Genomic DNA, 25,331 nt, shown 5'->3' with positions numbered 1-25,331 from the left:
TGATGAGGTGACACATACAAATATGATTTCAATAATAAAGTATTATGTGCAAGCTATTCTCATTAAACTAACATTTAAAATACATTAAATATACATTTGGGTCTGTGCAGTTCCAAAGACTTAAGATCTAGTATTCTCTATGGCCGTTGCATCTTTTTTTATGGATGTGCATTAGAAATTACTTAATTTTTATGGCCCAGAATGGCAGGGTTTTTAATTAAGAAAGTCACCAATTTTTATAATAAGCAAATATCAAGCCCTAAAATGCTGTGCTCCATATCATGCTTTCACTTTGGGTTTTGGCAATATGCCCTAACAATACGTGCAAAAAAAGTGTCTGAAAGAGTCCTAAATAAGTTAAGGTTTACACTCATACTAATGGCAACATGTAACTTTGTTGGCTTTCTTGAGCTCTGTTTATAATAATAATATGAACACACAAGGTACAAAATAAATGTTTGAGAAGGAAATAATTCATTGATGCCCCTTTCTTAGCATTTACCATACGCAAGGCACCATGTTAAACACTGAGAGATCCATGATACATAAAACAACATTCCAAATTCACCCTGAGCACTTTTTTCTGAAACACAAGAACAAACCTGAAAAGTCAGTATGTGACTGCCCCAAATTTTGGTAATATCATACAATGCAAGAAGAAATCAGGGATAGGTTTATCCCTTGAAATTATATAGCTTCCCATTGCTAACTAGTAGGTTTTCACGGGAATTTCTGTCTTTAAAAAAGCTGTGTGTTTCAACTGCATTAAAATTAAGCAGGTGAGAATGTATTTATCCTTGTATATTAAAGGTTTAACAAGGACGAGAAAAAGGCCATATTTACAAACACCAATCTATGGACTGCAATTGTTTTGCATCTTTCAATAGGATTGTTAGTTCTATTTTTGTTTGTTTTTGCACATGTGCTTTATACAAAAGACTCTGTAAAGTCTTGATTTCCATATTTCTGGTGAAGCTCTTCCAGGTCTTCATGGCCTCATACCCATCAATCATATGTGCCTCACAGATTTCCTTTGTCAGTAGCACATATCAGTACGATTAATGATTCAGTGTTCATACTCAGGAATCTGATTGGAGAACTGTTGTTTCATTTGTTGGAACGTATAATTCAAAAATCATTGATGAAGTTGTCCAAAAAAAAGAGAGAGCAATGCAAGTCCATCTTAATTATTATGAACAACAAAGCTTGGTAGCTTATTAGTGTAAATAGGCTCTCTATGCCAGTATATTCCCTGGGGATAAACTAGGTGATTGAGAGAGGTCGTTTAAGTTTTTAGAGTGATTATACATCAGCATTACATGGAAGTCCTATTACATGAAAGAGTGAGTATCACACCGGGTTGAAGGCTTCCTCATTGGCAGAATGAGGGTTCATGAGCTGTTTAGTAAAACCTTACTTTTGTTTTGTTTCTGACAGGGAGTACTAATTATTTGCATACTTAAACTATTTATTTATTAATTATTAAATTAGCTATTTACTTATCTAAAGATATGTACTGTTTATGTAAAAAATGATAGAGGGTTATTATTAAAAATAAGAAACATCAAATATGTTTTCAAACTCCCCCTGAAATCCTACAGTCCAAATGACTCTTGGTCTTACAGGAGGTCTTAAGAGTGACATAAGAAACTATAAAGTATCAAAATGCATTGAAGGTTTTCTAGAATCTTGCATTTATGCAATTCCTAGAAATCTGGTAAAAGGTGCATTTTAAGCTAGAACAGGTTTTAGTTTTGTGTTTTTTTGTTCTTCAATAAATTTTGTTTATACATCTGGCTATTATTTTGAGGGGAAACAGTTTGTTCTCACTGTTATACTTACCTAAATTTCAAACATATTAAAGATTTCATTTTTTGAAAAAAACAAAACTATAATATTTTGATAAAATGTTAGTATTCTAAAACCTTGGTTTTAGAAGCTCTTTTAAAATGTGTCAAAGCCCAGACTTTAAAAAATTTGGCTGAATATAATGGAAAACTCCAGTATATCAAAAATACAAACAAAAAGCTATTAATTCACAGATAAAATTACAAGAGAAACACAATGGGAAGAAATGACAACACATGATAAAGAATTAATTTTTAATATTCTAAAGGTGCTTACTCTTAAAAATTAATAAAAGTGAGATAAAAAGTACAATAGAAGAATGTACAAAGAGAAATATTTCTTCACAAAATGGCCAAATCAGTAACACAGGCTTTGTGTTCAAAGTATTGATAAGTGCATACTTCACTAATAAAGAATCTATAGTATATATTTTATTATTATTCTAGAAAATTTCAGACAATCAGCAAATGGAATGAATTTTATTATCAATATGCCATAGAAATTCAGTCATCTAATTTTTCTAGCTTATGTTATGTTGAGCCTGCATGTGGTCTCTCTTCCCGGAGGAGGGACAGGATAAGACTAGCAGTATCCCATATGATTCCAAATGGAAGTCCAATAAATGTCTTGGAATTCACTACTTCTCATATCCAAACAGTGCTTTATCTACATTAATGTATGTGTTTGTAATTTTAATATGGAAATAAATGAGCAATCAGAGTTGTTCAAAATATAATTTTTGAATATACTTTTGTGATTCATAATTATGCCCCAATCACTATGAAACTCAGATTATTATTAAAAAGAACCTTCCCCTCTTTCTTAGTACTAAATTCAGGCTCTTGTAGATCTTTCACAAGCTCTGCTTTGAGATCAGGTGGTGCTGTGGCATTAAAGTTGCAGGTTTCAGTCAAAAAATCCCAAAGCAGGTCTGCAGTTTCATTACCATCAGTAAAGCAATCAGATATGTCCAACGTGGACAAAAGGTCGTAGCACTCATACTTAAGCCCTAGGCTGTCCAACATCTGAGTGAGGTCATCTGACGTGACATATAGGCACAGGTCATCCTGGGGTAAGCGTGATCCGTACTTTTTCCACAGCTTGTCCCAGCCACTGCTTCCTGTGCAATAAAACACAATTCATGCTTTCATTTATTCTCCCTTTCATTTGCAGTCTGCCAGAAAGTACACTAGATGCTTAGAATAGAACAAAATAATAATCTTGTCCTTTGTGCAGCTCATATTTCAAGGAGTACAGGAGGAGAGAGAAAAATAAGTAAATATATGGTGATAAATGCTAAATGAAAAAGTAATCTGAGTAAGTGCTAAGAGGGTTAAAGACTTTGATGGGTTGCTGTTTTAACTAGGGTGGTCACAGAGTCTCTCTAATAACCTGACATTTGAGCAGAGACCTGACAGCAAGCCATGAAGATATCAGGGGGAAGATGACTCCAGGAGACAGATGAGCAGCTGCAAAGGACCTGAAGCAGGATGATACTTGGTCCGTTAAAGAACTAGCTGGGAAGCCAGTGAAATTGGAGCTGAATGAGTGAGGGCAGAGGGGAAGGAGATGAGGTTGAAGAGATTAGGGGTGGGGAGTTGATGAAGGAGCCAGATCACTTGGGGCCCAATGGGAAACCACCATAATGCTGTCTGATAGAACTTCTGAACCAATGGACACATTCTATATCTGCATTGTCCAGCAGGATTGTCACTCACCACTTGTTGCTATGGAGCATTTGAAAGGTGGCTTAGGACTTGAGTTTCAAGTATGACTGAAGACCTGAATTTTAAGTTGCATTCATTTAAATTAATTTCAGTTTCAACTTCATTACCAAAACATGGTTTCTGTATGGAACAGCACATTAGGATGATTCAATATACATTTAATAAGGTCACCCTGGCCACACAGATGAGAAGAGAGTACTGGAGCATAAGGGCAGAGGTGGGGAGAACAGTGAGAAGGCTACTATAATCACCTGGGGATAGGTGGGGGCAGGTCCCATAGACCAGCGAGCTGGGAGGTGAAGAGAAGTGGTGGGAGTTTTTATGTATTATACTCCTAGATCCAACAAGGCTTGCCAACAGTTTGGAAGTAGGATATGGGTAAATGGGAAGAATCAGTGATGACCCCAGTGATTTTTGCATAGGAGCCTGAGAAGACAGAATTGCCATTATTGGAGAGGAGAAGAATGAGGGACGATCAGTTTTGTATCATCAGGCCTCTGGTTTCAGGAATATAGATTTGAGATACCTAGCGGACATTCAGGTGGTGACATGAGAAAGGTAGTTATTAGTCTGGAATTCAGACAAGAATCTTTAACAGTAAAAATTAAAATGGAAAAAAAGAGCACAGTAATGATGATTTTCTCAAATAAATGATTTTTTACTCTCGTCTCTATATTAAAAAAGATGCTGCCTTGGACTGACAATAACTAGGTGGATTTCTATAAATCTTGTCCCCAAGTTCAGAAGACCCTTTAGTAATGTTTCTAGTATTTAACTGAAATTCTAACCCTGCAGAGAAGCTAAGGAATACCTTATCTGAGGGAGACAGACATGAAATGAACTCTTCTTCTGATGCTTTATGAACGAGATGAGGCTTGTGAGATGAGCCTCTCAGAACTTAAATTTCCTCATCTGTAAAATGTGGATTATCTTACTTACCTTGGATGCAACTACAAGCATTACATGAGATAATTTAAGTGAATTATTGCACAATGGTAAGCAGATGAAAGATGTGTAATAAGTGCTTATAAAATACATGAAGTAGTCTGCTAGTGCATTTCCACTGATTGTAATCTTGAGATTAAAAAAGCAAACCTGCTATTCAGAAATCTACAATAATAATGAGTTTCTATTTATGAGCCTTCTAATACATGCATATTACATACACAGTCAGTACAGGCAGTAATAAAGAGCATGGTCTCTAAAACCCAATTGCCTGAGTATGAAGCCTGGCTTTCCCTCTTACCAACTTTATGAACCTGTCTCAGTTTTATCATCTGTAAAACAGGGGTGATAATATAATCCATTCATAGACTGCTACAAGGATTCACTGAGCTAATAAAGTAAAGGCCCTTAGAACCATGACACATTAGTTAACATTACTGAAGTGTTAACCTGGATTTGGGAAAAGCAGTATAAGAGACAACTTACACCTTCTTTGTGCTTCTAGGATTAAATGTCTTGAGCTACTTTTGGTTCCCAAGTCCTCTTTATGATTTAGTGAGAGTAACTGACTCTCCAGAAAAATACACAAACAATACATACCCACACAGTTCTGCATATGATTATAGAATGCTCAAAGACCCTTGAATCTCATGCATGGATTAAGCTAAAATTCCCAGATTTAATTCAACCCAAGAGATGAACCAAGACAAATAATAGGCTAAATAATAAATAGCCTAGGATAATTGATGTTCTACTTATATTTCAGAAGAGGGAGAGGTAACTATAGGATATGCTCTAGGAGAAGGTGGAATTGGAATGAAGTAGAAAGAATAAAACTTCCATTCAATGAAAATAAATGAGGGTTGTGAGTATTTATTACAAAATATTTTATTCCAAAGACAATGAATTGTCTTCCTAAATAAGAGTTTGCCAGCAAACAAGACATTACAAGAAAATCAGCATTTCGGTGGCTGAAGAGAGGCTCTGTTATCATCATTATTATTATTTTTAACCTGGCAGAGAAAAAAGAACCAAACACTAATTGCAGAAAATGTGCTGGTGTCAGTGATGTGACTTGGTGCCATTTCTGAGCTGAGCAATTATGCACTTCCCGACTGATGTATTATCATAATGGCTCTCGGTGGGCACAACATATGGTGTTACTTTTGTTTTCAACATGATGTAAACCAGATTTTTTTTTTCACTGCATTAAAAATAGCACACAATGATTTGCCTCCTTCCTTACTTAGGTAAGGAGAGGACAGACAGAAAGCTTCAGTCTCTGAATCTTCTTCTTCAGAAGGAGATCTCCTTCTGGCTCATCTCCCTTAACCAGACAGGCTGCCTTTTAAATAGCAACCCTCCCAATTGATGTTTGGCTATAACATTTGCAGAAAAAACATTTCTTTGATACAATTTTAGTGTGGGATACTCCACATTTTTTTGAGAAATCCAACTCCCTTGTTCTTATGTCTCCTCTTTTTTATCCCCAGATCAAATTTCTTTCATCTCCATTATCAGGAACTTCTACTAGTTATCACTAAATGACTATCTCTTGAGTTGGGGTAATTCTGTAATAGATATTTAGAAACACAGAGGAAAGGTTGATTTCCATCAAGCAACACAAATTTCAATAAACTGACCAGTAAATGTTGTCATTTAATTCTGATTTCAATTTATTTTTCTTTCCCTAATTAGTTTTAGTTGTTCTTCATTGCTTTTGTCTGGCTGCTTCCATTTGCAGTGTGTGTGTGTGTGTGTGTGTGTGTGTGTGTGTGTGTGTGTTTTATTGAGTCTTTTATTCCTATTTAATAAACTCCATCTGCAAATATCCAGAAATTCCTGTGTTCTCTGATTTTATCAAGTCAGTTTTAGTTGAAATATACTCTTTTTCCTTGGATGTATGTTCAGAGCTTATTGTAGTTCTGATATCATAGGGCAGAAATAATAAACAATTAGTCAGTTCAATTAAAACATGTTTACTGAGTATTGTCTCTGTGCCAAAGTCTTTACAAAGATCTAGGAACAGAGATGAATCTCCCTATATGCCTCCCTGTATACCATGAGTACTCAGTTTTGTGCATTGCAGAGCAGCTATGGATGACAATATTATCCTGCCACAAATGAACATACACAGAAGCATCTTCCCTTTTAGGTAATTATGAGGCAAATTCCATTGAGAAAGTGACCCAAAGAATCTTGATAAAAACAGAACCTAGTGTAAACCAATGTGGCATAGATATTCCAAGTTCTAGGTCAATATTCAACTTTAGGAAATGTTTCAATCTGTTGAGTAAATGAAAAATGGGGTTTAAAGAATTATTTTGTTCACTGACATGGATATGAAAATGTCTGATTAGAAATTTCTTGAGATCAAATTTGTTCCCAATGTTGGAAACTAGATTTTATCTATTTTTCCAAAAACTAACCAATATATTTGTATTGGATATGTTAATATAACAAAGCAACTATTGCTATTTTTAAAAAATAGGAAACTACAGTCACCTTCATCATATACCTTATCTGAGGGAGATAGACATGAACTGAACTCTTCTTCTGATGCTTTATGAATGAGATGAGGCTCATCTCAGGGAGGGGAGCAAAATATTTTATCTCAGGGAAATGTGTTGTTATTAAGACAAGTTCATGTATGCACAGGTTTATCTAGGTGACAGAAATAGAATAAAAGGGAATTAAACTACCCTATAAGAGGGTTGCTGGGTCAACTGGTAGTTCTTCTTTTAACTCTCTGAGAAATTGCCATACTGCTTTCCACAGTGGTTGAACCACTTTACACTCTCACCAACAATGTATAAGTGTTCCTTTTACTCCACAACTTCATCAGCATCTGTTATTTTTTGTCTTTTTAATACATAGTCATTCTGACTGGTATGAGATGGTATTGCATTGTGGTTTTGATTTTCATTTTGCTAATGATCAGTGATGCTGAGCTTTTTTTCAAATGTTTGTTGCCCACATCTCTGTCTTCTTTTGAGAAGTGTTTATTCATGTCCTTTGTCCACGTTTTAATGGGGTTGTTTTTCTCTTGTAAATTTAAGTTCATTATAGATGATGGATATTAGACCTTTGTCAAATGCATAGTTTGCAAATATTTTCTCCCTTTCTGTAGGTTGTCTGTTTATTCTGTTGATAGTTTCTTTTGCTGTACAGAGCTCTTAAGTTTAATTAGATGCCATTTGCCCATGTTTTTATTGCTTTTGGTGTCTTTGTCATGGAATCTTTGCCTGTTCCTATGTGCAGGATGCTATTGCCTAGGTTGTCTTCTGGGTTTTTATAGTTTTTGGTAGTCTTTAAGCCATAGTGAGTTGATTTTTGTATAGAGTATAAGGAAGGAGTCCAGCCTCAATCTTCTGCATATGGCTAGCCAGTTATCCCAGCACCATTTATTGAATAGGAAGTCTTTTCCCCATTGCTTGTTTTTGTCAGCTTTGTCAAAGATCAGATGGTCGTAGGTGTGTGGCCTTATTTCTGGTTTCTCTATTCTGTTCCATTGGTCTATGTGCCTGTTTTGATACCAGTACCATGCTGTTTGGTTACTGTACCCCCCTATAGTATAGTTTAGTATCCCATTACTGGGTATATACCCAGAGGAATATTAATCATTCTATCATAAAGACGCATGCACATAAATGTTCATTGCAAGATTATTCACAATAGCAAAGACATGGAATCAACCTAAATACCCATCAGTGACAGACTGGTTAAAGAAAATGTGATACATATACACTATGGAACACCATGCAGTAATTAAAAAAAAAAAAAAAAGAGAGATCATATCTTTTCCGGGGACATGGATGGAGCCAGAAACTATTGGCCTTAGAAAACTAATGCAGAAATAGAAAATCAAATACTGCATGTTCTCAATTATAAGTGAGAGCTAAATGATGAGAACTGATGAACACAAAGAAGGAAACAACAGACATTGAGGTCTACTTGAGGAAGGAGGGTGGGAGGAGGAAGAGGAGCAGAAAAGATTACTATTGGGTAGTGGGTTTAATACCTGGGTGATGAAATAATCTGTTTAACAAACCCCCCCTACTGGACACGTTTACCTATGTGACAAACCTTCAGATGTACTCCCGAACTTAAAATAAAAGTTAAAAAAGAGGGTTGCAATAGAAAGTGAGGAGCTGGCATCTCAGCACTGAACTAAGAGGATATGAGGGAAGACTGAGAGAAGTTATGAGAGCAGGTTCAATGGAAGGGAGTCCAGACTGAGCAAGAGAAAGGTGAGAAAGAGAGTCACCATGGGGCCTTAATGCTGAATTCTGTTCTTTGTTCCTCTTTCTTCCCAACAGGTCTCAACATCTGTCAAAAGCAAGATGGTGTTTTGGAGAAGGAAGGAGGTTGGACTATGTTCATGTTTAGGGCAATGTGAAACAAGATGAGAAAGGGCAGTTGCATCACATGCAAGATTTGGAGAGAAGAAATCAAAAGTTGAACTTGGAGCAGGCAGTGGATGGCAATCACCAGGAACATTTAAGTCTGAGCCCAGGAATCCTCAGGAGTAAAGGAATGGTGATGAGGGGATGGATTACCCAAGTTACTTGAAATGAGAGCTCCGTCATTTACTTTGGATGTTTAAGAGTTAAGTATGACATGCTCATAGGACTGGAGAATCTGGGGACATTCCAGTTATACTAAATTGATGACAATGATCAACATAGTTCACAATTCTATTTCTCTTTTCAGGTAGAATTATTTTTCACTGCAAAGTAATCATTAATGTGAAAAGTGGGTTTTTTAAAAATTAACTTATATTTAATTAATTTATTTACTTAGCATTCTGACAAATAGAGGCAAAAAAAGCCAAGACATTCTTAGCCTTAGAAGAAAGGGAAGCAGAAAACCCCTAATAAAATATCTAAATCTTTCTTCTACTTTTGCTAAGTGGTTTTTCTTTTAGGAAAAAATGGATGGCTATAGCTGTGTAAATCTCTTCTGAGAAGTGCGTATGGTAAGGAAGGAGATCATCAAAATCTCTTTAATAATCTGTCAAATGTTATTCATTGCATTCTTGTGTCTATTACCAATGTTTTCCTCTTTGGAACAGCTGTCTCCTGTGCTATAAGCAGTAATGAAGAATTGTTAACTGCATATTGAGAAAGTGAATAAAACATTTCCATCATCGAATACATTGATTAAATAATTTTTGACTCAAAATACTTTTCAAAAAAAGCTAACTGATTTTTGAGTCTTTACTCCCTTTCTTTTGATTTTTTAAATGATGAATGTTTATTTACAGATGGTACTCATGAACCACATATATGAAAAGATGTAATATAATACAGATATGGTTATCCAGAAATAGCCCTTGAATAAACTGAGATGCAGAGACCAAATTCACATAGTTAGAAGTGCCTCAGTATTCTTGCTCCATGTATTAACATACAACACATTTCATTGAGTTTATTATGGTCTTCAAGCTTCTTGATGCCAATAATCATCAATTAATTCATTCATGATACAGCCAGCAGAATACTGTAGCCATAAGGGCACTTAGTCACTTCTCAGTTACATGTGGATTATTCATGCTCCCTTCTAAACTTCAGACTGGCTTTGTCTTATTGGTAATATATACTCATAGAAAGCTAACTTCTGGGTGCTCAGATACTTATCTTCTGAAAATATGTTGAAATAAACCAAATATAAATAAGAGATTAGACCTACCATTGAGATGAAACATATTCTAAGATAAAAAATATATGACTTCTCAGTGAATTGCTATTTCTGTGTACAATACTTTTTCTGTATGATTGATGAATATCATCAAGAATCGGCTGCCTACAATGTTGATAACTAAGTTTACTTTGCAATTCTAAATGCAGTTCATAGCACTTTATTAGCTCAGAGAGAGGTTAGTAGGATGAATACAGTTTCCATAAGCCCTTCTAAATGGGAAGTAAGACCTCTCCCACATGAATGAGTATTTTTAATGAAATAGAGATAAAAATAGTGTATCTAAATGTTCCCTTGGGGGAGAGGTTGTATACAGGAGCTCTCTATTGCCAAACTTTCACATAAGGTCAAACCCAGGATTACAAGCTACAACCGTGTTTGCCATCTTTAAAGCAATTCTTCATATTTAAGAACAAATCAATTTTTTGACATACAGTGTCCAAGTATGGGGTCTGGTATAACCCTAGGGAGACAGAGTCTGCTGTGTAACTAAAATCAACCCATAAGTACTGGTGGATAATCCATAAAGATTACTGAATGAAAGAAGTAATAAATATTGTCCTCAACAATATCAATGTTTCATTATCTAAAAATGTTTACTTGTGTTCTCTGTGTGACACTAGATCCCTGGCAGCAACTGGTCATACTCACATGCCTCCCTAGAAAATAAAACACCAACACAAAACACAACAAATGAAATGTTTTTGATTTGAAAAAACCTAGAGCAAGCAGTGTTGATCCTGGCTCTAAGAATGCAAGTTAATTAAATTTGATGATATCAGAAATATTTAAACCTTTATTTATTAATAAACATCACAGAGGGAAAAGAAACATTCAAATGGCACAAAGTAGGTAAAATAAATGTTTACTATTTTTGGTCTCATTTAAAATCTTTTGTCAGTTGAATTTACTCTAAGCTTTACGAAAAGGGTTCTTATATAGAAGAGAAAGACATATTTTACCAAAAGAAAGAAGTAAACAAATGTTTAATTTCACTATACCTTCTAAATTGAGAACTGTTGTGAATGACTTCCCTAATACTGTGAAAATTAGTTGGTGATGATTAGAGGCCAAGTCAAGAATTTCATAATGAAGACAAAATATATAAGCTTCTTTCAAACACAGGGATCCATGCATACATGTACTATTGCTATTTTTAAATTTAGGCTGAATGAAAATAACTTACCTGACACAACAATAATGAGAATCTTAGCATTGGTACCTAAGAGACTATGGAAGAATTTCAGGGTAGCTGGGATGTCTTTTACATAATACAGCATCTAGAAATGAGGAAAAAGAGAAATGAGATGCTTCTTTATGTTGAAGTCTTTATTGTTTGGGCTAGATACTCCTAGAAAGTTTGATTTTCTAGTTGAGTTAATTTTTATCGAAGAAAACACTTAAGAAATTTAAAAATAAAAGACGTTGCATGAAGACATAGAACAATAATGTGAGAAAATATTTGGGGAAATGGAAAAGTATGGTATTTGTTCGACTAGAGTCAAATGGTTTTAAATTTACTCTTTCTGGCTTCCATAGCACAGACATTTATAGCTGGAGACACTTAGTCACCATTCCACATAGGGACATGAATCCTATGCCTGTTCTATAATTTGTGAATTGCAGTTCTTCTGGGAGAAAATGGTTTCGGCACCATAAAAACAGACCCCATTTCATGGAACGTTGCTTTACAATTAAGCCCTTTGCACTAGCTTCTCCATATGCTCACAGATGCTTTTTTAAAATCACAGAAAATGTGACAGGCTCTGATGATGACAGATTCTGTAGGAAGTTGGACTAAATAAAGCATGAGGTTATCTGCTTGGCCACAGGGAGTTTAAGGGTCAGGCCACCCATTTTTAATAATTATGGACCAATCTCTAGTGAAATACAGGCCTTTCCATCCAACACAGAGCTTGGACTTAGGTATTGACAATGGGAAATTGTTTCCCATGGCTTGCATCTTTGGACCCCACTCCCATGGACACTTCTTATATCTCATCTTCATCTTTGTTGGACAAGAATTCAATGTTCCATATAGCTTGTCCTTAGAGAATTCATTGCACAAAAGAAAAGTACTTTAGCTATGGCTCTTTCATATGAATGAATGAAATAAAATGGACCTGACCTGTGCATGGCTCATGGTGCCTTAGGGGCCACACTCCACATTTTCCACCACAGGGACCATAGGCAGGTACCCAAATATAGCAAATCAATATGATGACTAATAATCTGCAATATGACCTGACTAGAAATGCAGAGGTGGCCCATAGAAGATCCCTTAAATTTTTCTCAAAGACAGTGAAATTTTCTGAATTAACAGTGAGGTTGTAAAAGTATCATGACAGTATGAGGACTATAGTGAGTAATAGAGAGGCAGAGATGCTGCACAGAAAAATGGGGCGTAGATAGAGATGGAGAGAGAAGAACAGGATAGAGATGCAGAGGGAAACAGAATTGCTGTAATTTTGAAAGAAGGAACAAACATGGAAGTTTTAAGAGAAATAGGAAAGAGAAGTTGATTCCCGAAATCACAACATTTATAACAGAGAAAAGAATGGGATCCAGGGTTAAGCAGAGGGAGTGTTTTTTGATAAAAGGAGGTTTTTGCAATAAGATGGAAGAAGGAGATGGTGCACAAATGCAGTTATGTTTGCAAAGTTAGCAGGTGAAAAATGAGTTTCTATCTGGTAGTTTCTATTTTCTCTATACATTGTGAAGTGAGGTCATCAGTTCAGAACGAATGATCTGGGAGAGATTGCAGGAGTAGTAAGGAGAGAGGGGAGTTATAAAACAGTTATGTGAGGAAGTGGGAACAAAAGCAAATCTGGTAGAGAAATATCTTGGCATCCTGGACAGTGATAAGTACTACCTGACAGGCAAAAGATTTCATCAGCTAAAGAAGCAGAGACATAGAATTGCCTGTATATGACAAAATCGGAGTATTTCTTCCTTTGACTTGTAGTAAGTTTATTCTTTTGGGGTGACTATCATTGTAGACCAGGAAGAAAAATAGTGTTTTGTTGTTAATCAAGTGGTATTGCCAAAATATGTACATTTCCCGATGGTAATCAGCGTCCAAAACCCATACATCCCTTATGCTATTCAGAAATATTAGTTATCTCTGGAAATCCAGCCCCATGTTATCTACTCAATAGTCACTCCTTTTCTATAACATGTGTGAGTCAGTTTGTTGGATCTGGATGATAGAAGTACAAATTTATTGAACTGAGGCATCATTTAATCTGCCCCTTCGACGATATGTCCACTATAGAAACACTCTGGGACATTGGTCCACCCAAACCTTTAGAGTCACTAAAGAATATGTTATGATGTTATCATTCTCAAATCTCTATATAAATATTCAATGATATAAAAATAAATTAAAGACTGGGTGCAGTGGCTCACACCTGTAATTCCAACACTGTTGGAGGTTGAGGTGGGAAGATCACTTGAGCCTAGGATTTCAAGACTAGTCTGGGCAACATAGTATGGCCGCAGCTCTACAAAAAATAAAAAAATTAGTTGGGTGTGGTGGTGCACACCTGTGGTCTACAATTAACCAGGAAGTTGGAGTGAGAGGATTGCTTAAGCTCAGGAGGTTAAGGCTACAGTGAGCTAAGATAGATCATCCCACCACACTCCAGCCTGGGTGACACAGCGAGACTCCCATCTCAAAAAAAGAAATAAGAATTAAGCCAACATTTTTAACAATGGATAACTGTAGAGGTATTTTGATTAGAGAAAACTGGTTTTTTGAATGTTAAAGAGAATCTTAGTATTATAAACATCTTTATCCTTTATTTCGGCAGATCATGGTCACTTGTAAAATTAGAAATCACAAGATTTTCATTTTCCTTTTAAAAGTTAGAATAGTAGGTATTCATTATATATATATATATATCTGAAAAGTCTTCTTTTTATAATACATATTCTTACCTGAATCATATGAATAAAGTCCCACTTTTGAACCTCCTTTTTCTCCAACATTCTTCTTTGATATTCAGATGATGTCTCGTTATGCCAAGCAAACTTTACATTCTCAAGGTTTGATGTCTTGGCTACAAGCTCTAAAATACAGAGAAGAGGTGACACACCATCAATTTTAATTACAAATGTGGAACCCATTTCCATTTAGAATTTTAATGCAATCAATGTTATATACAAACAGATAGAAAGAACATTTTTCTTTCTTATGTCTGGGAGACCAGAGAGTTCATACTGCTTTTTTTCTAGTATTTAACGAAATTAGAGGTGAAAGAAAGAGTCAGTAAGAAATAATTACAAGAACCCTGGGCAGACATAGGTTATATTGTCTTAGTATTAATGAAGAATCAACCGGTGAATTTTATCAATGGAAAGTGAATTGGAAACAGATGATATGTTTGTATAATTCAGGAGTAGGCAAACCATTGTCCAGGGACTATATCTAGCCTGCTACTTATTTTTGTATGAATTGCAAGCTAAAAACTTATATTGTTCTACTTCCTGACTTTGTGTCACTGCCATTCATGTTTCACGTCATTATATTTTTGAATGATTTAAAAAAACAAAAGAAGGATGCTATTTCATATGTGAAAATGATATGAAATTCAAATTTTAGTGTTTACAAATAAAGTTTTATTCAAACACAGCCATGCTCATTAGTTTACCTTTTTTTGGCTGCCTTTGTGGCACATGGCAGGTTGATTAGTTGTCACAGAGACTGGGCTGACCTTCTGAGTCTAAAATATTTACTATTTGGTCTTTGCCAGGAAAAGTTTGTGAACTTTTACTGTAACCCACTAAACATAAGCTCTTTAAGATTGGTTTAAATAATTCTGGATCAATGAATGAATCTCTATCTAAGCATAAACATCAAAAGGTAATCATTGATGACAACTGGGGAATGGATTAAGCATCAATAGAAAAGGGAGTTTATTATTCACTGTTCACATTTTGAGATGTTTAGTCATGCCTGCCAAGAACTAATTCAGTTCTTCTCCCACTAAGCTTATGAAAAGCATACCACAGTAACTATATTATTAATCATTCAAGGGAACAATTTGAGTTAAGCCTTTTGGGATAGGATCTGGGGTAGAGGACCAGGAGTTACAGGTACCTTTGTATTTGGCAATTTGTTCAGCACTTGGCTCAACAACTTCATTGTTGATACAAACTCCTGGGTATTGAGCCTGAACTTTGGAGACAATTTGAAGATCAATTTCACCTGGAAGATAAACATATGGGACAGGTCACATCATTCCAGCAAGAAATGATTAAAAACAATTTTAGCTGATTTATTATTTGCCCTACCTTTACTAGGAAAGCCTAGCATAAATAAAGAATAATGTTCAACTGCTGCCCTGCCATGAGGCCCGTGATGCTGAACAGTTACGTTCTAAGTAGGCATAGTAATGTGACTCAAGGAGGGCTGTGAGTGCCATTCATTCGTTCATATGATCTTTAACATCTATCACTATATTTCATCAAATCAAAGATGCTGTTGATTGTAGAAGGAAATTAACCCTTATTTTTGTTTCACCAAGTTAGAAAAAAAGCCACTGTCAATTATAATTTTAAGATTTTATCAACTGGACAGCATAACAATATCAGAGGTATTAAAATATGAAAAAAATGCACCTCAGAATTGGTAGAGTAGGCTAGGCCAGAAGAGTACAAGAAAAAAAAGTCAGATTAAAAAAGGGTACAAATAAGTCAGGTAAAACAAAGAAGAAAAATATTTCAGATATCTGCCCTCATAAACACTATTATCTGTGACGCAGACACAGAAATAGCCCTGGCTCAGTTGAATCAAGGTAGGAAAGGGGAAGAGAACATGTCGGGAGAGGATGAGAGATGAGGCCAGGGTGATGGTGCTTCATGGGGGAAGATCACTCATGAACTCTGTCACTCTCAGGGTAAATGGGAGTTAGCCCAGAAACTGTGGGGAAGTGAGGGATTGCAGATACAGGGGACAAGATGACAGACACACACACAGAAAATAGAAGAGTGTATTTGGAACTACCAGCAGTCTGGATTTCTTAGAATATGGAGCAAGGCAGGGCCTCCAAGCAAGAGGTGATTCCAGAAAGGTATGGTGAGGTGACTATGAGCAAGGCAGATATTTATTCATACTTATATTATTCATATTATTATATGAATATAATATAATAATTATATTATTCACATATATTATTCATATTATACCATGTTTCAGGCACTGCACTAGGCTCTACAGAATGATTATAAGAAGGGTCAGTCAGTAGATACCTGCCCTGGTGAAAATTCAGCCTGTAAGGGATAGTGTAAGAGAGATGACAATAATCAGATGGATTTGAGTTTTAAACTTGTCTTCTTCACTTACTCGGTATATACAACTTTGGGCAATTTGCTTTACCTCTCCAAGCTTCATTTTTTTTAATTAGAAAAATAAAAATAATAATAGTACCTAATTTATTAGTTGTGAGGGTTAAATGAAGTAATGCATAGTGCAAAATAAAGTTGGCACTGAATAAATGTTAGCTGTTCATTATTTTTATTGTTATCTTGAGTCCATCTCTTGAAAATATCTCTTCTCTCCCTATTGCTGATACCTCCAACTTATGTTTTGCACTTTTATTCAATTAGGTTATGATGTTGACCTTCATTAAAATGGAAATACCTCCTGACAAGATTAGCATAGGAAAATGATGTTAGTCTTTAACATTTGGCATAAATGACATTAACAGAACCTTTCCAAGGTTGCACATGGCAGGAAGCAAAAGCAGAGGTCATAAGACTGGGAGCTCTGGAAGGAAAGAGATGAGGAAGATAAACCAGGAATAGAAGATGCTAGACTAGGAAAAGACAGTGGTCCAGGAGCATATGAGAGTCCCAAGTACTGGCAATAGCAGATGGCATACGTGGTGTGTGTGGAGGGAAGGAGGGAGAGTGGGAAGGAAGCTGAAATAGAGTATGAAGTCACTTATGTGACCATTTTCTTCACAGCCAGCCCTACCTACTTAAAATCATGTATTTCTTCATTGATAACTATGGCTGCCATTTATTATTGGGCACCTACTAATTGCCAAACACTGTGCTAGGCTCTTTACCTGGAACATCTCATTAATCCTGACAGCAAGTTCCATGATATTATTAATATTCCCAACTGGATTAGGTGATTTGATTATATTGACATTCAAGGGATATTCATATACCTGAAGTTTAAGTCACATTCGTCTAAATCTACAATGTTTGTTCTTCTAACTACTTCATATAAGAAGTAGAAAGATAACAAATACTAAAAAGACATGAAAAGCCTTTTATTCTTCTGTTCAGCAACCATTTTGAAGGGAAAAAACGATAACCAAGGCAAAAGCCTGATAAGAATAGCTATGGGCTAATGGGAAATAGATTCTAGTTTGCTCCCAAAAGACTAGAGACCAAAATTTTCTATTCTTGCCTCATATTAACTTAGCCACACATTTTAAATGAAAAATTTGAGGATCTCAAATTTCACATTTTGAAAAAGATAACTGAAATGCAATTATATTCCCTCAGGGCTTGATGCGCTCTCCTCCAAAGATGGACCTAGACATTTCAGGTTGGCCTGGTTGGCAAAATATATCTCGCACAATCTGGAACATGTTCACAGCCAGGCAGTCCCTCTTCCTGGGGCACTGATAGAGGACACAATGCTAGAATCCCAACTGACATACGGAAACCATTGGTTTGCATAACACCCTCTAGAGTGTAAGCCCATGTGTGCTGGATTCCTAGCAAAAATAAATTAAGTTTAAGAAGAGGCGATAATGCAACTATTTCCTTAAGAGTCAATTAGAACATAAAATCTATTTCTGACCTCATAAGTAGGGTGACCATACTTGTTTGTCAGGGACATTTCCATTTTATACCTGTTGTTTTAGTGTCCATCTGCTTTGTTTTTTGGTCCTAACTTGTTCATATGTTTGTTGGCTGCATAAATGTCTTCTTTTGAGAAGCGTCTGTTAATATCCTTTGCCCCCTTTTTGATGGGGTGGTTTTTTTTTTCTTATAAAATCATTTAAGTTCCTTGTTAATTCTGGATATTAGACCTCCGTCAGACGGGTAGAGTGCAGAAATTTTATCCCATTCTGTAGGTTGCCTGTTCACTCTGATGATAGTTTTTTTTTGCTGTGCAGAAGCTTTTTAGTTTAATTATATCCCATTTGTAAATTTTGGCTTTTGTTGCAATTGCTTTTGGCATTTTTGTCATGAAGTCTTTGTCCATGCCTATGTCCTGAATGGTATTGCCTAGGTTTTCTTCTAGGTTTTTATGGTTTTGGGTTTTACATTTAAGTCTTTAATCCATCTTGAGTTAGTTTTTGTGTAAGGTGTAAGGAAGGGGTCCAGTTTCAGTTTTCTGCATATGGCTAGCCAGTTTTCCCAGCACCATTTACTGGATAGGAGATCCTTTCCCTGTTGCTTGTTTTTGTCAGGTTTGTTGAAGATCAGATGGTTGTAGATGTGTGGTGTTATTTCTGAGGTCTCTGTTCTGTTTCATTGGTCTCTATGTCTGTTTTGGTACCAGTACCATGCTGTTTTGGTTACTGTAGACTTGTAATATAGTTTGAAGTCAGGTAGCATGATGCCTCCAGCTTTGTTCCTTTTGCTTAGGATTGTCCTGGCTATATGTGATCTTCTTTGATTAGATATGAAACTTAAAATAGCTTTTTCTAATTCTGTGAAGAATGTCAATGGTATTTTGATGGGAATAGCATTGAATCTATAAATCAATTTGGGCAGTATGGCCATTTTCATAAAATTGATTTTTCTTATCCAGGAGGATGGAATGTTTTTCCATTCGATTGCATCCTCTCTTACATCCTTGAACAATGCTTTGTAGTTCTCCTTGAAGAGGTTCTTCACATCACTTTTAGCTGTATTCCTAGGTATTTTATTCTCTTTGTAGCAATTGTGATTGAGAGTTTATTCATGATTTGGCTCTGTATTTGTCTATTGTTGGCGTAAAGGAATGCTTGTGATTTTTGCACATTGATTTTGTATCCTAAGACTTTGCTGAAGCTGCTTATCAGTTTCAGAAGTTTTTAGGCCGAGATGATGGGGTTTTCTAAATATACAATCATGTTGTCTGCAAACGGAGATGATTTGACTTCTTCTCTTCCTATTAGAATACCTTTTATTTCTTTCTATTGCCTGATTGCCCTGGCAACTTCCAATACTATGTTGAATAGGAGTGGTGAGAGATGACATCCTTGTCTTGTACCAGTTTTCAACAGGAATGCTTCCAGCTTTTGCCCAGTCAATATGATATTGGTTGGGTAAATTCGTCATAAATAGTTTTTATTATTTTGATATATGTTCCATTAATACCTAGTTTATTGAGAGTTTTTAACAAGAAAAGATGTTTAATTTTATCAAAGGCCTTTTCCGCATCTATTGAGATAATCATGTGGTTTTTGTCTCTCATTCTGCTTATGTGATAGATTATGTTTTTTTATTTGTGTATATTGAACCAGCCTTGCATCCCAGGGATGAAGCCGACTTGATCCTGGTGGATAAGTTTTTTGATGTGCTGCTGAATTCCATTTGCCAGTATTTTATTGAGGATTTTCCCATCGACACTGATCAGAGATACTGGCCTGAAGTGTCCTTTTTTTGTTGTGTTTCTTCCCGATTTTGTTATCAGGATGATGCTGGCTTCATAAAATGAGTTAGGGAGGCATCCCTCCTTTTCAATCGCTTGTAATAGTATCTGAAGAAATGGTACCAGCTCCTCTTTGTATTTCTGGTGGGACTCAGCTGTGAATCCATCTGGTCCTGGACTTTCTTTGGTTGGTAGGCTATTAATTACTGCCTCAATTTCAGAACTTGTTATTGGTCTATTCAGGGATTCCACTTCTTCTTGGTCTAGTCTTAATGGGGGAGGGAGGAAGTGCCCAGGAATTTAACCATTTCTTCTAGAGTGTCTAGTTTATTATGTAGAGGTGTTTACAGTATTCTCTGATGGTAGTTTGTATTTCTGTGGGGTCAGTAGGGATATCCCCTTTACCATTTTTTATTGTGTCTATTTGATTCTTCTCTCTTTTCTTCTTTATTAGTCTAGCTAGCAGTCTATTTTGTTAATTTTTTCAAAAAAAGAAGCTCCTGAACTCATTGATTTTTTTTTTTTTTTTTTTGAGGTTCTTTTGGGTCTCTACCTCCTTTAATTCTTCTCTGATCTTAGTTATTTCTAGTCTTCTGTCAGCTTTTGGATTAGTTTGTTCTTGCCTCTGTAACTCTTTTAATTGTGATGTTAGGGTGTCAACTGGAGATCTTCAAGCTTTCTCATAGGGTCATTTAGTGCTATAAATTTCCCTCTTAACACTGCTTTAGTTGTGTCCCAGAGATTCTGGTATGTTGTCTCTTTGTTCTTGTTGGTTTCAAAGAACTTCTTGATTTCTGCTTTAATTTCATTATTTACTCAGGAGTTATTCAGGAGCAGGTTGTTTAATTTCCATGTAATTGTGTGGTTTTGAGTGAGTTTCTTAATCCTGAGTTCTAATTTGATTGCACTGTGGTCTGAGAGGCTGTTATGATTCCAGTTATTTTGCTTTTGCTAAGGAGTGTTTTATTTCCAATTATGTGGTCGATTTTAGAATAAGCGCCAAGTGGCACTGCAAAGAATGTATATTCTGTTGATTTTGCAGATGTCTACTAGGTCCACTTGATCCAGAGCTGAGTTTAGGTCCTGAATATCCTTATTAATTTTCTGTCTCATTGATCTACTGATAACACCCACTGACAGCGGGGTGTTAAAGTCTTCCACTATTATTGTCTGGGAGTATACCTCTCTTTGTAGGTCTCTAAAAACTTGTTTTATGAATCTGGGTGCCCTTGTATTGGGTGCATATATATTTAGAATAGTTAGCTCTTCTTGTTGAATTGTTCCCTTTACCATTATGTAATGCCCCTGTCTTTTTTGATCTTTGTTGGTTTAAAGTCTGTTTTGTCAGAGACTAGGATTGCAACCCCTGATTATTTTTTGCTTTCCATTTGCTTGGTAAATTTTCCTCCATCCCTTTATTTTGAGCCTATGTGTGTCTTTGCATATGAGATGGGTCTCCTGAGTACAGCACACTGATGGGTCTCGACTCTTTATCCAATTTGCCAGTCTGTGTCTTTTAATTGGGACATTTAGCTCATTTACATTTAAGGTTAGTATCATAATGTGTGAATTTGACCCTATCATCATGCTGCTGTTTGGTTATTTTGTATACTAGTTGTTGTAGTTTCTTCATAGTGTCATTGGTCTTTATATTTTGATGTGTTTTTGCAGTGGCTGCTACTGGCTTTTTCTTTCCATATTTAGTGCTTCCTTCAGGAGCTCTTGCAGGGCAGGCCTGGTGACAACAAAATTCCTCAGCATTTGCTTGTCTGGAAAGGATTTTATTTCTCCTTCACTTATGAAGCGAGTTTGGTTGGATATGAAATTCTAGGTTGAATTTTCTTTTTCTTTAAGAATGTTGAGTATTGGCCTCCAAACTTTTCTGACATGTAGAGTTTCTGCTGAGAGGTCTGCTGTTAGTCTGAGGGGTTTCCCTTTGTAGGTGACCTGGCCTTTCTCTCTGGCTGCCCTTAACAATTTTCCTTCATTTTAATCTTCAATCTGATGATTATGTGTCTTGGGGAGTATCTTATTATGATTTTCTTGTGGAGTATCTTAATGATGTTGCCTGTATTTCCTGAATTTGCATGTTGGCAGTCTTGCTAGGTTGAGGAAATTCTCCTGGATAATATCCTGAAGTGTGTTTTCCAGCTTGTTTCCATTCTCTCCATCTCCTCCTTGTACTCCAATCAATTGTAGGTTTGGCCTTCTTATGAAGTCCCATATTTCTTGGAAGCTTTGTTCATTCCTCTTCATTCTTTTTTCTCTAATCTTATCTGCATGCCTTATTCCAGGAAAGTAGTCTTCAGACTCTGACATCCTTTCTTCCACTTGGTTGATTCAGCAATTGATATATGTGTACGCTTTAGGAAGTTCTTGGGCTGTGTTTTTCAGCTCCCTCACATTGTTTATGCTCCTCTCTAAACTGGTTATTCTAGTTAGCAATTCCTCTAACATTTTATCAAGGTTCTTAGCTTCTTTGTGTTGGGTTAGAACATGCTCCTTTAGATCTGTATAGTTTTTTATTACCCATTTTTTGAAACCTATTTCTGTCAATTTGTCCATCTGATCCTCCCTCCAGTTCTGTGACCTTGATGGAGAAACATTGAAATCATTTGGAGGAGTAAAGACAGTCTGATCTTTTGGGTTTTTAGCATTGTTTCATTGATATTTTCTCAACTTCTTGAGTTTGTCTAGTTTTGGTCTTTGAGGCTGTGAACCTTTGGACAGGGTTTTTGTGGAGACTTGTTGTTGTTGTTGTTGATGCTGCTGTTGTTGCTTTCTACTTGTTTGTTTTTCTTTCAATGTTTAGGTCCCTCTTTTGTAGGGCTGCTGCCATTTGCTGGGGGTTCACTTCAGGACCTATTTTTCTGATTCGCTCTTGTGCCTGGAGATGTTACTCAAAGAGGCTAGAGAACAGCAAAGTTGAGTGGCTGTTTCTTCTTCTGGGACTTCTGACCTTGAGGGGCACCAGCCTGATGCCAGTAGTAACACTCCTGTATAAGGTGTCTGACAACCTCTATTGAAGAGTCTCACCCAGTTGGGTGGCATGGGGCACAGGACCTGTTGAATACAGTGCCTCACTTGGGGGGAACCCACTTGTCTGGGCTGCCTGGATTCCTCAGAATTACCAAGAGGAAAGGCTAAGTCTGCTGGTCCACAGAGACTGCAGCCATCCCTCCCCAAAGTGAACTCAGGCCCAGGGAGATCCAGGTTCTGTCCCTGAGCCTCTGGCTGGCGTTACTGGAGTTCGGGTGGGGAAGACTCACCCAGTGAGGAAGTATGGGTCAGGGTCAGGCCTGAAGAAGCACTCTGGCCACAGACTGCCACAGCCAGTGTGTTGGACTGGGAGGGACAAGTCTTGGGACCAAGCTGTCTAGCCTCCCTTTCTCCAGCAGGGGAAAAGCACAGCCTGGAGCTATAGAGATGGATGCCACCCTTCTGCTGCACAGGGAGCTTTGTGTTAGGCAAATGCGAATCCCAGTGCTGTCTGCTGCTCCTCCCCCAGGGAGCTCAAATAGCTTTGACAGCAGGCAGCCACAGCCAGTGCTGGTCACCCCTCCCCCCAGGAGTTCCGTAGGCTTAAGCAGATTCCTTCCAACTGAGAGACTAAGAGTCTGTGCATTCTTGGGTTGGGACGCTAGTCCCTGGTGGTGTGGGTTCACGAGTGGGATCTTCCAATCTGTGGGTTGCACAGTCCTGTGGAAAAAGCACGCTCACCCATTGCCTCTCTTGGCTGGTGGGAGAGGACTCCCCCATCCCATGGGGCTCTTGTGTGGGCCGCCACACCACACTGTTCTTCTTTCTCTTCGTGGTTCACGCCAGCCTCCTAGTCAGTTCTGATGAGAGAATCTGGATGCCTCGGTTGCTGGTGAAGTATTCACAAGCTTATTATGGTTTTTTTCGATGAGAGCCTCCAAACGCTGCTGTTTCTAGTTGGCCATCTTGGCCCCGCCCTGTGTTATTTTTATAATGGGTATTAGTATTTCTTACTGTGATATATATGTAAGAAGTAATACAATCATCTATACCTATAGCTAGCTATATAAATATCTACTTCTATCTATTTACATACATATATGTGTCTTTATAGAAATGCATGTATATGCATATATCAATATGTGTGATATTATTTTATATCTATATATATTAGTTTTTATCTATGGCTCCTGGCTTATGATTCCCATAGCCCTTACTAATAGTCTTTTATTATAATGTTATGGTGCTTTTGGCATCAGGAGCAGATCTCAGAAAACCTTTCACCTACACAAGACAGGACTAAAACATTTTTCCACCTTTCTGATTGAGGGTCATAAAACCTCATTTCAGAGGAGGTCCTGTCCCATATTCTAGAAGAATTAATGCTGCACAGAGAGGTCAAGAAGAATCTGAACAGATAGGCCTCACTAGGTTTCCCCACTCAGTCTATCAGCATTGGATTACAACCTTTTTGTCCAATCACATTACTACACAGTTGTCCATGCTTCAGTCATGCCTATCCAATGAAGTTTTCATAAAAGGCCCAAGAGAACAGGATTTGAAGAGCTTCCAGATAATGAACATGTGTAGGCTCCTGAAGAGTGGCATATTCAGGAAGAGCATGAAAGCTCTGTGTACCTTCTCTCATACCTTACCCTATGCATCTCTTCATCTGTAGCCTTTGTAACATCCTATATAATAAACCAGCAAATGCAAGCCAGTTTCCCTAAGTCCTGTGAGCCACTTTAGTAAACTAATCAAACCCAAAGAGGAGTTGTGGAAACCTCAACTTGAAGCTGGCTGCTCAGAAGTTCTGGAGGCCCAAACTTGCAACTGGTGTCTGAAAAGGGGACAGTCTTTGTGGAACTGGGCCCTCAACCTGTGGGATCTGACATTATTTTCAGGAAGACAGCATCAGAATTGAATTGAATTGGAAGATACCTAATGGTATCTGCTGCTTGGTGTTGGGAGAAAAAAACCTCATGCATTTGGTCACAGAAGTCTTCAGTGTTGATTGTTGTGGTGAGAGAGCAGAGGAAAAAGTTTGAGTTTTTCCCTCAGATAATATACATATGTATGTACATATAAATATATGTGTGTATATATAAATATCCATAAGATATAAAATCATAAAATAAAATATTCCTTGACATTGTATTCTATATGATTTGCTTTTCAGTATCTCTCAGAAATAGGAGATATATATTTTTAAAAACTAATTTATACCCATAATCTCCAACATAATATTAAAAGAGAAGAACAAAGTTGGAGAACTGACACTACCTGACTTCAAGACTTACCATAAAGCCATATTAATCAAAACATCCTGGTATTGGCAAAAGAATAGACAAATAGATCAGTGGAACAGAATAGAGGGACCAAAAATAGACCCACGTAAATATAGTCAACTAATCTTTGACAAAGGAGCAAAGGCAATACAATGGAGCAAAGATAGTCTTTTCAACAAATGGTGCTGCAACAACTGGATACCCACCTGCAAAAAAATGAATCTAGACACGGACCTT

General features: G+C 36.8%; 1 protein-coding gene across 3 annotated transcripts in view; it reads right to left on the bottom strand.

Annotated features, from left to right (window-relative positions):
• Positions 1–248: 248 nt before the first annotated feature.
• HNMT (histamine N-methyltransferase) overlaps positions 249–25,331 on the bottom strand; it is a 50,352-nt gene continuing 25,269 nt past the window's right edge. For all 3 annotated transcript variants that reach the window (XM_007964864.3, XM_073019647.1, XM_038002156.2), the window contains 4 exons: positions 15,322–15,429; positions 14,160–14,290; positions 11,407–11,500; positions 249–2,968 (listed from right to left, as the gene is read on the bottom strand). In XM_007964864.3, coding sequence (XP_007963055.2) covers positions 2,613–2,968; positions 11,407–11,500; positions 14,160–14,290; positions 15,322–15,429 — 689 coding nt within the window. In that variant the 3' untranslated portion in view covers positions 249–2,612. The remainder of the gene's footprint in view (positions 2,969–11,406; positions 11,501–14,159; positions 14,291–15,321; positions 15,430–25,331) is intronic.

The sequence above is a fragment of the Chlorocebus sabaeus genome, chromosome 10 (assembly GCF_047675955.1).
Source record: "Chlorocebus sabaeus isolate Y175 chromosome 10, mChlSab1.0.hap1, whole genome shotgun sequence".
Classification (NCBI taxonomy): domain Eukaryota; kingdom Metazoa; phylum Chordata; class Mammalia; order Primates; family Cercopithecidae; genus Chlorocebus; species Chlorocebus sabaeus.
This window is presented reverse-complemented; position numbering and strand designations above follow the sequence as displayed.